Source organism: Gymnodraco acuticeps, unplaced genomic scaffold (genome assembly GCF_902827175.1).
Source record: "Gymnodraco acuticeps unplaced genomic scaffold, fGymAcu1.1, whole genome shotgun sequence".
NCBI lineage: Eukaryota > Metazoa > Chordata > Actinopteri > Perciformes > Bathydraconidae > Gymnodraco > Gymnodraco acuticeps.
In genome coordinates this window covers 174,949-190,254 of record NW_022991998.1, presented here as the reverse complement: position 1 = coordinate 190,254, position 15,306 = coordinate 174,949, and the positions used below count along the sequence as shown (strand labels likewise).

At 39.9% G+C, this 15,306-nt stretch overlaps 1 protein-coding gene across 1 annotated transcript; it reads left to right on the top strand.

Moving 5' to 3' along the window:
• Window positions 1-11,026: 11,026 nt before the first annotated feature.
• LOC117536406 lies at window positions 11,027-13,064 on the top strand. The gene is made up of 5 exons (XM_034201252.1): window positions 11,027-11,794; window positions 11,903-12,103; window positions 12,229-12,273; window positions 12,683-12,758; window positions 13,045-13,064. The coding sequence occupies exons 1-5, from the start codon at window positions 11,027-11,029 to the stop codon at window positions 13,062-13,064; spliced, it is 1,110 nt and encodes a 369-aa protein (XP_034057143.1).
• Window positions 13,065-15,306: the final 2,242 nt, after the last annotated feature.

Here is a 15,306-nt window from a genome sequence, read left to right as displayed (position 1 = left end):
AAACACAACTAAACTGCAATGATAGCAAAGCTGTGGCTTGGGTTTTAGGGATAATAAAGTCCAAATCATCGTTGGGCTGTCAGCCAATGAGTGACATCTGAGGAAGAGGAAAAATGTAAATGATACATTGTTGGGGAAATGCTGCATCTCTTGCATTTATTGACGTAGAGGAGCCTTATTGTTTACCTTTTTAATATCATTTTTTGTAAGTTTAAATTGCTTGGTTTTCGTGAAATTAGACTGTTTTCCTCTTAAAGTGAAACAGATCATCTTAAAGGCTTCGGAATCCCCCATTGTAGTTAACAAACTGTAAAAACTTGGGCCCCCAAACAGCATCATAGGGCCCCCAAACAGCATCTTGCATAGGGCCCCCAAAAAGCTAGAAACGGCCCTGGGTGGACTGTTTTGGAATCAAAATATCACATTTCGCCAAAAGGTGGCTTTTTGCATGCCTGATTAATTCATATGCTTATATACAAATACCCGTTTTAGCGCATATACCTACAATTAGTAATAATATCCCTTTTTTAAATGTCTCCAGATGAAATCGCTCTGCTCCATGTTTATTAATGATCAGAATCATATCATTGAGCTGTGAGTGTCGGGGAGAAAAAAGAAAGATCATTTGCCGCACCACAGGACAAGAAATTCCTCCTTGGGAGCTGTGGGTTTTTAGTCTTGTTTGTGGATTCATGGTGTGTCATTCAGGGGGAGAAAACCGAGAGGGAGGAAAGATCTGAGATTCAATTTACGGACAAGATGGAGATGTCAACACAGATGTCAGGAGTGAGAAATAGTTAGGAATGACAAATGAAAGAAGTGTGCAGTGTTTGTGCTGCGATGCTTCTGAGGGTGTCTGTCCTCGACACTTCGTTACGGATGACATGCTGAAACCCTGCCTCTCAAGATGATGAGATTTTACTCGCTTGAGAATCCTTCAGTACAACAGGTTGGAGGGACAGGAGGAATAATTTATGTGTGGCATGTACATAATTTGTTCCCCAGTCATCCTGATCAAAGCAGTCGCTGCCATGCTGTTTTTTTTTTTTTTAAACCTGCAGACTAACACCGAAGCTGTTTGCTTTGTTTTTGTTACTGCCAAATTGTATTCCATATGTTATTCCATTCCTATGTAAATACTGTTATATTTCACTATATCTTTTATTATTTTTTAATGTTATTATAGTTTTCTTAAAATAGTTCTCTCTCTTGTTTGACTTTTATGTATGCACCATGACATCAAGTCAAATTCCTCGTACGTGTCTACCTGGTGATAAACCTGCTTCTGATTCTGAAGCTGTATCTGACAGGAATCAACGTCTGGAAGTCACTGATATTCAAGAAAATGGCATAATAAGTGTTTGTTCAGCAGAAAATTGAAAAGAGACGCTATTTATTCATTTCACCAAATAGTCCTCGAACGATTCTCGTAAATGAAAGGAACCTTCGAAGGCCCTCCACTTCTCGATTTGTATATTCTTCCCTGTCAAGGTTTGTTTATTTTTAATCTCTTTTGTGCAGCCATTTTAACTCCTTCCTCTTCCCTTATCTTAGGTGGCGGTGAGACAGATTTAGTAACTCACTCACTCACCTGAGAATAGACAGGAAGCATCAGCTGCCCGTAATACATAAAGATGAAGTAAGGAGAGTGCCTTTTGAAGACAAAACCAATTACTCGTGCAATTTCGGAGTCAGACAATGGACACAGGCCATTTCTTACAATTCCACGCCAATTCTCTGTATATATAACTTATAATAAAGCCGTGCAGCCACTGAAGGCACTAGAAAACAGACAGCCTAACGTGAGGCTGTGTTTGAATGGATTCCCTCGCATCAATGAATGCAGAACATTACACACACACATGTTTCCGTGTCTTTGGAGGCTGAAAATGACAGCAGTGTTGTTGTTTAGGGTTATGATGTATTTCTGTTTGATCTCTGGGAGCGTGTTACACGTCTCCGCTGCAGAAAGACGGATGAATAATAACCCAGAGTCTGTAAAATGTCCCAATTCTTTACAATTTCAGAGGGAAAACAGAAGAAACATTTCCTACAAATACAAATATATTGTTCGCATCACCTTCAAACCCCTGGGAGTGCACAACAACATCTCTATTCTTGTAAGGTTGACAGTAGTATTTTATGTTTCCTCTTCCACATAGAGTTATTTCCTTTATAACTGTAGGGCTTTTTTAATGCTGTAATTTAAAAAGTCCTGATATATGTGTATTTAGATTATTCTAAGGGCCCTGACACACCAAGCAGTCACCAGAGGACTCGCCGACGCCGGCTGTTGAGTCGCCGTGTTCTCCTGCGTCTTGGCCATGTGTCGCACGGGAACACACCGCAAAGACTTCAGTGCGTGAGTGCCAATAACTCTCCTTACCAGCAGGCGGCGGTAGTGTGTATTCGTCATTCAAAATAGGCAACAACCGGAAGACAGAGAAGAAGAACAGACTGCGTGATATAAACAGCAACAAATAGCGTGTGCCTTCCATTTTCACTCTCGTCCATCGAAAACATGTTTTGTGCGGCACTGGAGCTAACAGCCATTGCAGTGTTACTTGTGGAAGACATTCTCAAGCAACAGTCTCTCAAGAAGCGGAAGAGCAGGTCTTCGTTTGCGTCATTCCAGATCGCCATGATGAGATGAAAATGAATATCAGTCTGTGTGTGACTTCTTAAATCGTTTGTTTACGTCCCTCACTTCCGTTTCGCTTCTCATGCACTGATTCGCTAGCTGAACAGCCAATCAGAGTTATTGTTTGGTCCGACTGCCTGACCCGATGCATGGCCGATTCAACATGTTGAATCGGCCATGCATCGGGTCAGGCAGTCCAAATAAGGCGTGTCACGGCCGCCGGTGCGGGACACACCAAATTGAGTTTGGGCGACAGGACACGCTTCGTCTCCCGACTTACGAAAACGGCCGAAATCGGCCTGGTGTGTCAGGGCCTTTAGAGCTCAATTTCAATCCCCCTTTCCAAGTAGGTTTCCCTTTGTCATTTTGCTGCTACCATATTTGTGCAAGAGGTCATATTCTCTTAGCTTTTCCATCGATTTTTGTGAGCAGATATATTGCTTTAATGAAGAGTTATGTTATGTTGACCCATAGCTAGGAAAATAACAATGTTACAGTAAAAACTACTCGAGTAGAAGAGTAACGTAGCTTAGATAAAATGTAAACCAAATAACTATTATAAAACATTGAAGTAATAAGATAGCCGCAAGTGACTTTCACGATCTTAATTTTTTTGTTTATAGTTTCCTGTTGTATTTTGACATGTATTTTCTCCTTGTGTCGTACTTCCTGTGTTTTTTTTTCTTTCAAATAAGATAGTGGTTAGGAAAAGACGATAGGAGCTGATTTTTGGACAATTCGACTGCAACCTTAGGCGCTTTCACAGTACTTTTCCCAGGAATAGTTCCCGCACCTTTATTTCCTGGAACTATCTATTAAATCGCGTTCACACCGGAATAAGTCCCTGAGGGAGGATTACGCAAATGAAGCCGCTGACGTCACTTCTTCTTCTTCTGCTTTGGGTTTACTGGCAGGCCGCAAACAACTTCACGACGTATACTGCCACCCGGGGGGCTCCGGGACTTCGGGTGGCAGTAAATCGCCACCTGAAGCCCCGTGTAAATCGCCAGAAGCGCCGACACATCCTCATCACTCCACTGATCCCATGTTTTATTTTTGTGTTGCCATAAGTTAGTCTCTCTCCGTTGGTGCGCTGGACTAATGCTAATAATGCTAACGCGAGGAAATAAAATGGCGGCTTCACAAAAACTTTTCAGAGTTTTACGGGGCGTGGTTTGCAATTCGCCCAGCCACTCAGAAATTGGAACCTTTTTCTCCCCAGGAAATTACCACCTCTCTAACAGGGACTAAAAAGGGGTGAACGTTTTTGGTGTGAACGCAACATCCCAGGAACTATCCGAACTATTTCTGGGAAAAGTACGGGAAAAGTACTCCGGTGTGAAAGCGCCTCTTAGTCAGTTTGTCGTTATTATTTCCCTGGTTTTAGTTCATTTCTTTTGTCTGTATTCTGTATTTCCCTTCCTTGTCCTCAAAGTATTCCTGGTTTGTTTCAAGTTTTTTGTTTATACATTATTTCCCCTCTCTCTCTAAATAGTTATCACAGTAATAAACCGTATTTAATTTAATCTTACTGTAAAATATTTTATTTTTTTACATTCTGTTCTTTTATCATATTCTATTTCCGTGTATACTGTATAGGCTTCTTGCACAATTTTGTATTTGTATTTTTGCATTTTATTATTATGTTGCATCGTTGTAGGAGCTTGGGTCATAACATTGCCATTTATACACTTTAGCTTATGTGACATTACAACCTTTTAATCTTTTCTGCATTTGAGTCCTGATCACCTCCGGCTCCTGACTACATTAAACAATTGTAAAAATACAAAATTGGCCGAGGTAATAACGATTTTGGTTAATGGACTTGGGTCAGGGTTAATGGACATTTAAATATATTCAACACTATTCAAACAGAAGCCCACTGATACTATTGACAGCAATTCAGTGTCTGATAATGCCATGCAAATCCCCACAGACTCTCATCCCATTGATACCACTCCTGTGTTATTGGGCTGTGCCCTTCACTGTCTTAAGTGATACCGTCACATTGTAGATGGCCCAATTCTGGCAAGGCAAGTCAAGGGATCATTAATCACCCATCAGAGGGGACTTGGCTGCTGGGTAAAGGTTATAAAAGCCCAGTCATATCGCCAATGTGTGAAAGAAACCATCCCATTTCATCAGAGCATACAATATTATAATAAGCAATATACTCCACGGACTGAGGGGATTGTTTCAGTTTCATGTGATGAGTATCCTGCAGCGGTGTGATGGTATGCATGAAAGCAACAAATGATTTATTTTTAGGGTAATTTGGTACTTACCTCTGGAGGAGCAAATGTTCAATTAAACACTTCACAGTCTGGAGGATTTCACAGTTTATTGTTTTAAGAGTTGGTCATGGGGGCTACATTTTGGCTGGTTGTTTCCTACGGCTGTTATTGAGCGTTATTAAAAACAAAAAGCAAGTTGCACTAGATAACTCTGAGAATATTCCATATACATATCTAACTGATTCAGGGTTAGCCACCGGTTATGAGGCTTGCATGATTTTCATTTTTCCTGATGTAGAATCAGAAAGAAATCCAGCCTGTAAAGTTCAACCAAATAAAGTATTCAATTGGCAAGCCGACCTCAAATCACTATCTGATATATAATGTGGATGTTAAAGAGGCCCAAGTATGCTTTCCTGTAGTGTGTTATATATTTGTTTTTGTATGTTAATGGTCTACAAATGCTAGAATTAAAGTAGAGACAATACATACTGATATACACCTGGACATCAGCAGGAGAGGACTCTTTAAAGTAGAGACACTACATACTGATATACACCTGAACATCAGCAGGAGAGGACTCTTTAAAGTAGAGACACTACATACTGATATACACCTGGGCATCAGCAGGAGAGAACTCTTTAAAGTGGAGACACTACATACTGATATACACCTGAACATCAGCAGAAGAGGACTCTTTAAAGTAGAGACACTACATACTGATATACACCTGAACATCAGCAGAAGAGGACTCTTTAAAGTAGAGACACTACATACTGATATACACCTGAACATCAGCAGGAGAGGACTCTTTAAAGTAGAGACACTACATACTGATATACACCTGGACATCAGCAGGAGAGAACTCTTTAAAGTGGAGACACTACATACTGATATACACCTGAACATCAGCAGGAGAGGACTCTTTAAAGTAGAGACACTACATACTGATATACACCTGAACATCAGCAGGAGAGGACTCTTTAAAGTAGAGACACTACATACTGATATACACCTGGACATCAGCAGGAGAGAACTCTTTAAAGTAGAGACACTACATACTGATATACACCTGAACATCAGCAGGAGAGGACTCTTTAAAGTAGAGACACTACATACTGATATACACCTGAACATCAGCAGGAGAGGACTCTTTAAAGTAGAGACACTACATACTGATATACACCTGAACATCAGCAGGAGAGGACTCTTTAAAGTAGAGACACTACATACTGATATACACCTGAACATCAGCAGGAGAGGACTCTTTAAAGTAGAGACACTACATACTGATATACACCTGAACATCAGCAGGAGAGGACTCTTTAAAGTAGAGACACTACATACTGATATACCACCTGAACATCAGCAGGAGAGGACTCTTTAAAGTAGAGACACTACATACTGATATACACCTGAACATCAGCAGGAGAGGACTCTTTAAAGTAGAGACACTACATACTGATATACACCTGAACATCAGCAGGAGAGGACTCTTTAAAGTAGAGACACTACATACTGATATACACCTGGAAATGAGCAGAATGTGACCTCTTTAATTCTGAGAATACCGGGATAAATAAGAGGCGGCAGCGAGGCAGGATTCTTTTAAACGTCCCTTGAGCCTGGGATTAAAGTTGCTCTCTTAATAACCTGATGATTAACACGTTCATCAGGCATGACTGTGAACCCTGCAGCTACATGGCATATTCATAAAGATTTATGACTCGTGCCAGCCTCATCTCACATGAAATGATAGTTTGTGACGGACCATGGAACAATGTGTCACTTAGCATAGATCTGCCGCTGAAAATACACAGCTTCAAATTAAGAGTGAGTTATTCTCCCTTCCTGTATCACCGGATCTTCTCATCCTCCTCCCGTAACGTCAGAGCTATAAAAACAGTCTGTGACTCAAACTGCTCAAAGAGTGGCTTCATTTGTGAAAACAAGGATGTGGACACAAGCATGTGTTCTTCAGTGGAGAGAAAACACCCTTAAATCTCCCTTAATATTTTCTGAAAGTGAATTAACACTTTGGAATGGTTCTCAAATTGTATGTAAAATGTTGTTGATTTTTTTAAAAATGATCGTACTTCTTTACGCTAAAAAAATAAATATAGGAAAATAATATTCAAAAAGTATTTCCTGGTGTTTAATGATAGAGAAAAACTAATTGTTGTTGTCCAAAGCTGTCGTTAAATCACCCGGACTTCTTTCCGCGGATTGATATGACTGCATAGTCCCTTCATCTTCCTTAGCGACGGTCTGTTCTCCTTAGCAACGGTCTGTTAGTGAGAATTAACAACCTGTAGAATGTCCAAATTGACCAATCAGAATCGAGTATTCAACTATGCCGTGCGATAACTGCAATTCAATGTCAGTTGATAATTCAAAGAAGCTGCTTTTTTATATAACTGAATTCATATTGCAGGTGAAAGTGAAATAAAATCTTAAAGAATTGGACATTTTATATCTATTTGAGGACACTTGGCCCTATAGAAAATGTTACATAGTGGGTTTGTGACCTCAGTGTGAATCCTAAGGCCTACACCTCTCAACAGAAGCAGCATGAAGGAGCCCTTGACATATTGACATTTTGAAAGTCTGAATTGCTTCAGTTTCTGAGTCCTGTTTCTGACCTTGCATCAAGTGGCCTTCTAGTTAGAGTGGGGTTACGACTCCTGACTGTTCCATGTGTTGTTTTTATCTGTTGTGATTTATTGTGATGTAATGTGTTTTTATGTGTTTAAATTACATGTACAGCACTTTGGCTCGACCAAAATCGTTTTTAAATGTGCTCTACAAATAAAACTTGATTTGATTTGATTTGAAGTGGCTCTCAGTGCAGAGGAGCCACCGCTGCTGCATACTTATTAAAATATTGGCTCCATTTTGCCTTTTCCGCCTCGATAACCTTCATACAGAGCACAACGCCAATGCACACATGACACAGTATGCTCTGGCATTAGTCAAAGCTGACTCATTTTCATTCCTTTAAGAGCTCTATGGATACATCTCTCAACACCCATATGAAACAGAACTGTAATCAGATGTTCTTTTTCTTTATGGATATTTTACAAATCACCCCCCCTTTTAAACTGTATTCTTGTTTATTAATAACAACTTTTTTGTACTGTCATATAGTATTTCAAACCTGTTTTTCATCTATTCTCTTATTTTTTTACAACTATAATGATCATATAAAGGTGTGCCTTTACCTCACTGAGCTGAGGTTATCAGAGCCTCTCAGTCTTTCAGGAGAGAGCTCTCTAAAGCTCTCCCCCCCGCGGCTGCTTACAATGTAAATTCCAATGTTAATTCCAATGTTAATAAAAGCACACAGAAGCTGTATGCATTTTTTGGGAGTTTGATTTATTTTAAATGAACACAAATACAAAATGAAAACCAATAATTGCACACTAAAACCATTATTTCAAAAAAAGAACAATTTCACATAAACCTCTGGTTTTTAGTGGGGCTGGGACAGTTCAACTTGATTTGGGGGGGGTGCGCCATAGTTTATGGGCGCTGTACGCAATATAGGCATAGTTCTGTTAGTATAAGATAATAAGATGTATTGTTGATCCAAAATCGCCCCCGATGGGTTGATGCCCTTAGCATTCGCCTATGCCTCTGCCGAGGGCCGGCCCTGCGCACACCTGCACACTTGCTCACCTGTTCCATTCTTCATTTTCCGAATGCCAGGAAGAATTCTTGCCTCGCTTCTGAAGCAAGATGCTCGGAAGACATGTGCTACCAAGCAAGCGTACTCGAAATTGAGAAACACCCACTGATGGGTCCTCCTCGACTCCTCCGCTCGCATCTCCTGTGGGCGGGACTAAGACACAAGGAGGGGAGTCGAGGAGGGGGATTAGAGAAATGAGAAAGGCCCATAGAGGAAAATGAGTTCAGTTTTCAATGAAATATAAAATAAACACTGTATATAATAAGTGGCTTAAGCTACAAGTAGTGTTCACATCCTTTCTTTCTGTCTTCCTATGGGAATAATGTGGTGAATAAAGGGTCATTTAAATTGCTAATGCTAATAACTGTACATAATTCCCGTTTATAAAACAGCAAATTGAGTCGATGAAGTATGTTCATGTCATTGTTAAATAGATTTTTTTCATAATGTATGAGATAAAATGTAATCCTATAAACAGGAGTGACTTGTGGTGCCCCCAAGTGGCGTTTGAAACAAACAACAACAATCAACATTATTATCAATAAAACCTGTTACACTGACACCAGGGATGGGAGGGTTACTTTCAAAATGTATTCTCTAAAAAATAAATAATCAGTAAGTTTTAAAATTATTAAAGGCTTGATACATTTCCGGTACTTTTGGATAACCTCAATATCAAGTGCATTGCCATTTAAAACAATAATTGTTTTAAAGAATGTTTATTAAGTGGGACAACAGATACATGTGACCTTAGAAATGTAGAAACCAATTTAGGAACAAAAATGACATGGCCTTGGCCTTTATACACCAAGACTGAAACACATGAGCACATACTACAGTTAAAAAGGGGACTTGAAAAAAGTGAGATTTTTGAGGAAAAAGTGAGATTTTTTCAACTAATTTAGATTTTTGCTTAAAACGGTAGAATTAGAAAAAAAAAGAGTCAGGAATTAGAAATCAACAAAAAACATTTTGACATTCTGAAAGAAATCGGAATTTTGTAAAAATTAGTCAATATTTTTATAAAAAAGGTGAGAATTTTGAAAAACTTATAAAAAAAAAGAAGACAATTCAGGATTCTGATAATTTTTTTAAGAAGATGATTCGGGGCCAATTGGAAAAACAAAATAATAACAAAGGTCCCATAAAGCAGATTCAGGCAAGATGAGAGTAACACTACGTCACTTCCGGGCGAAAATTACGGCTCCGCCCACTTTTGGGGGAAAACAAAGCTGTCAGTTGAACGGCGGTTAATACAAATTCTGAAGTTTTTGCCAATCCGATCAGAAAATTAAGAAAACCGGAGATTTTTGGATCTTCAAAGAGCCCGATTACAATGGCCAGACAGGCAAACTATTACATTAAATCATTGGAAAACGACGATCGGGCTCGATATATGATTAAATTAAAAGCAGTAGGCGATCAATGTCCATTCAGTCTGCCGGTGGACGAATGATCCGACTCAATGGCCTGAGGTGTCATATCCTGACATCTATAACTACCTCATTGAATCTCCAGGTAGTTTGTATAGGACGTCATCAAGTCACATTATTTATCCGTTTTAATAGTCTGTCCAATTTGCGTTACTGTTTAAACTATAAATATGTGTTATACAATAACGTGTTAAATAGGGGGTTTACCAAGCTAATTAATGATAGCATCTAGTTATAGGTAGGGTTGATCATTGACGATTTTATGTTATAGCCTATCTTTATAATCTCAGTAAATATACCACAACACAGTAGCCTACGACAATATTTTAACATGTATGTTAAATATTGTCGTAGGCTACTGTGTTGTTGTAGCTATTTTGTACAATTTTTGTACAAGCTAATTTTGCTACAAAATTCAGTCTTTATTAATTAACTTTCTGGATTGCCCATGGTTGTACTACTAATGTTTTTTTTTTAATGATTTTAGATGTGACAGAGCAGGTTTAGAGATTTGTGTCTGCTAACTTGTCCTCTAGGGATTTACACAGCAAGTTCAATGAAGAACTTCAGGTCTCTGGAAGCACATACCTTTTTTACCAGTGGCTGGGTGGATGTGGTTCTTCACCACAAACCCTGTGCTGACACAACAGTCTTCAAGACCCATGTAAAGCCATCATGGAGAGTTACAGATAAACCCCACAACACCTGGGTTGCTGTTAACAAGACTGGAGAGGTCACAGCTGCTCACTGTGATTGCATGGCAGGGTAAGCTGACTGCATAACACTAATAGTACAGTCACAATGCCACCTATGTAATCCTTCAGAAGGGAAGAAATGCTTTTGTTATTTGGTGAAAAAGTATTTATTTAAAATATATATTTTTTACTCTAGACTAGGAGAAAGCTGTTCCCATGTCGGAGCCCTGCTTTTTAAGTTGGAGGCATCAGTTCGCCTTGGATATACAATTGTGGCACCAACCAGCATCGCCTGTGCCTGGAATAAAGTCTGCACGAACAAAGTTGAGGCAGACATGGTCATCAATATAGACTTCTATGGAGACAAAGCCAACAAAAGGGACACAGGAACAAACTGCAGGGTCATTCCAATGGCGAATGAAGAAAATAAACAACAGTTCTTGGAAATGCTGTCTGCCTCAGGAGAGCTGCCTGTTGGTCTGAGCACTTTCAAGGCTTTTGCAGACCCTTTCAAACCAAAGCCTTGGTACCAACATCTGTCAGAATTTTCAGATGATCAGGTACAGGCAATAGAGGAAGAGACAAAAGACCAGGCAGAATGTTCATCTTGGCACCAGCAGGGGGTTGGGAGGGTGACAGGTACATCAGCACACAGAGTTATCCACACATCTCTTGAGAAACCATCAAAATCACTGCTGAGGGATATTGTGCAGAAAGAGTCACGCAAAAATCCTCTGAAAACACCAGGCATCATTTGGGGTAGGGAACACGAAAAAGATGATATTGAGACATACAAGTATGCACTGGGCCTTACAACTGCATATACAGCACCCACTTTAATTAACATCTCCAGTGACATATATAAACCCCACACAAGCATCAGTATTCAACGGGCAGGCTTCCGAGTGTGCAGAGAGAAGCCCTACATTGGTGTAAGCTGTGATGCTTATGTACACTGCGTTTGCTGTGGAAAGGGGGTGGTTGAGGTAAAGTGCTCCTTGAAGTGGAATAGTGATTTGTCAGCTGATCACTGGCCAGCAGACAAGAGAGGACATCTGGACACTTTGTTGTCGCTGAGGACCAACCACAGCTACTACACCCAGGTAATACAATAAATAACAACTCATAAGGAATTGTATTATCTGTGTTTTGTTAATTGCAGGTAAGTAGTTGGAGTCTATGCTGTACTTTTTCTTCCTCTTTTTTTACAGGTGCAGATGCAGATGTTTGTGTGCAAAACAACCTATGCAGACTTCATCACCTGGACGCCAAAGCAAACCGTTATCTTCCGTGTCCAACAAGATGAAGATTTTCAGTGTCAGGCAGTGGACACCATTAGCCGTTTTTGGGCCAGGCACATCTACCCACAGCTGGCGGGAACCACAATCCCAGATACAGAGCTGGAGCTTCAGGTATAAAACATTTTCCTTAGAGACTGCAAATACACTGTCTGTTATATCTTTATACTATGTAATACATGGCACACAAATATTATGAAACAATACAAATAATCACAAATTATGTATAACAATTTCAGGAGTCAACAGACAGTGCTGTGTCAGACACAGAACAGGAGCTTCAGGTAAAACACAAAACCTAAACAATTATTTATAATTATAGTTCATTAACATTTGCGAGCATTTGTTGTTAGGTGGCTGTTAGGTTAATACTAGCTAAGACAATTCCTAATACATAGTTTATTTACATTTACAGAATAATTACGTGGTGTCAACTGTCATTCCTGGAAGGAGAGCAGAGCAGTAAGGTAGATTTAAAAAGCTGAAGGATAGTCATTGAAGAGTTGTTCTTTTGCTGCCATGGCCCAAACTAAGTGACTCAAAGAGAAAAGACAGCAGGACTGATTTGACCTATACATCTCCCTGTCTGTTTTTATTGAACACAATGCTACCTGACATGTTGACCAAGGCGGCACAGGTATGTACTATCTTGTCAATGGTGGCTACATCCCTGTTCTCCATCTCGTCCCGCAGGGTCTTTACGAAGCAAACAGGGAGCGGCCCATCCAGGATGTGGAATCTTCGCTTCAGCACACCGATCACCCGCTCTGTTCACCCATCAGTTGTTTTAAAATATTTTCAAGTATAAAACTTCACATTTTACCATTGTTCTCAGTAATTGTTTGTTAAGTACTTTGTTTGCACTGTTATACAATTTGCTACAGTCCGTTAGTGCTGTTTTTTATATAACTTAATTTAATAAAAGAGTTAATTTATTTTCCATCATATTGATATGCGCAATAGTTTACCAGTCTGTGGATAATGAATGTAAACTTACCAATATGAATCCGAAATTTTGATTTCATTCTTGACTCTTCAACGTCTTTGCCTGGGAGTTGTTTCCTGCCGAGAGTGAAGGCTGGGGTTTCGAGACTGGCACCAAGTAAGGCAAACTCATCTTTCGAGTAAAACCCCGATCAGCCAAGATCTAAAACAAGTAATGCATACGATATGTAGGCCTTTTGCTTTTAATGTTTGCAGTCAAACAGTAAATAACAACACTTGTCCATAATGATTACCAAGAAAATGCATGTGATGAACTGTTAGTGTAGAATATGTGCACTTTATGTAAGATGAAACATTACCTGGTCCCCAGGATGGTGGTAGAGGGGTGAAATAAAGCCAGATTCCCTAACTATCTTGACATCTGATGCTCTTCCTCCCCAACCTTTGAACAAGAATCCGCAGCGCCCCAACCCTGGACATTTTCAAAAAAGCCCTCAAAACGCACCTTTTTACCAAGGCTTTCGCCACTGTATAGTTAGTTTAATAGGTTTATTTTTCCGCTACTTCCCCCCCCCACCCCCTTAACCTGTCTGCCTTTTTCCCCTACTCCCCCCCCCCACACGACTTGTAAAGCGACCTTGGGTTTCCTGAAAGGCGCTATAAAAATATTATATATTATTATTATTAAGAAGGTGATGTTTCCTGCGGGACTACACACTATGAAATATTTGACTGTAGTCCACTTCTTATAATTAGAGTATGATTTTGCCCTGTTGAAAAGAAGAAACAAAAACACGGACTCATTTTCAAGTTTAAGATTTCAAACCTTTAATGGACCTTTATTTGTTTTCAATAATACATTTAATATTTGATATGATGCATGCAGCGGCTGGGTACAATGAGCATCCCTCTATCTGAGCATACATTTAAAAAACAAGACCTGTAAATTATCAAACTCATTCGTATTACTTATTCAGACCTGTGTACGAACACTGTCAAAGCTACCTGGCTAACCCATAAATATTGGCACCTTTACCTTCAGGGCTTTTGGATGTTCAATTCTGATCTCGAAGCAATCTATAATTGATGTGAGGCGCGGAAAGTTGGCCTTCATCACTGGTGGTATGGTTTGGGTGATGCACTCCCTGTCAGGCCAGTGAATGAGGAAAGTGATTTTCGCATACAAAAGATTCAGCCAACGTTGGAATATGTGGCGGACGGTGGGTTCTGGTTTGTGTAGTATTTGGCTCAGCAAAGCAATCGATGGATTTTGGCGTAGCTTGAGCAAGCAAAGGAAGAGCTGGTCCTGGGTAGACAATCTAAAACCTTTTGGTGATGATTTGATGAACTGAACTAAATATCGGTGAAGACAGTGAAAAACTGACCAGCTGAGCCCAGTCATGGCCCTGCATACACTGTCGTTTCCTTTAATAACATGAACAGACAAACGCTCCTTAGACCAGTTCTGGAGTTCTCTTCTTGCCTCATCTCTTTCTCTTCTTGCCTCATCTCTTTCTCTTCTTGCCTCATCTCTTTCTCTCCTGAGATTGGCAACCTCTATGGCAATGGAAACCTGCTGCCTATGTAATGCTGGCGTGTCACTCAGTTCATAATCATCAGAGGGCTGAGGAAGTGAATCCTCAGTGAAAGGGGCTTCAGGATAAGCTGTATCAAAATCTTCAGGGGTTTCAGAAGGAGAAGCCTCTGTAGGTGGCTTTATTCGCTGCCTTTTTGCTGGCAGGACCTCATGCTGCATCTCTCCTTTGGTATCGCTTTAGCCTCTTAGAGCCTTCTGACGATGGTCGTTGTGGGAATATGGATGGAACATAATCTGGATGCTCGCCGTCATTCACATGGTATCCTTAAACCATGAAGGTATGTGTTGGCCAAATACAGAGACAAACTTGACAGTTTTTTGGTTAAGTTCACTGCGCCTATAAAATATGTAGATCATAAAATAATTACCATAATGACTGTTTTGATAATAACCCCCCCCCCCCCCATTTTGCTCAATATTCACCAATTTGAACTTTTAAATGAATTGATAAATTTGCTTCAGTCTGAGCCAAATGGGCTGTTCTCTAATGTCACCCTGTGTGTACAGGCAGCAGGCTAATTTCCTTGGTTTGTCCGTTTTTTATATTTCAATACAGCATCTACTTCCACTTCTTAAACTTTTAACATTACATCTATTTACTTCAACGATTGATATTAGCCTCGTTAGCATCATCATTTACCTGTGATGAAGTGTTTACCACAGACGTGCACGTATTGACTGGCCGGGTCCCATTGATTGTGATTTTCGTCCTCTCTGTGAATAGCCTGAAGCCACAGAGCTCTTCTTTTACTGTCCCTTTTTCTTAGAGGAAGTA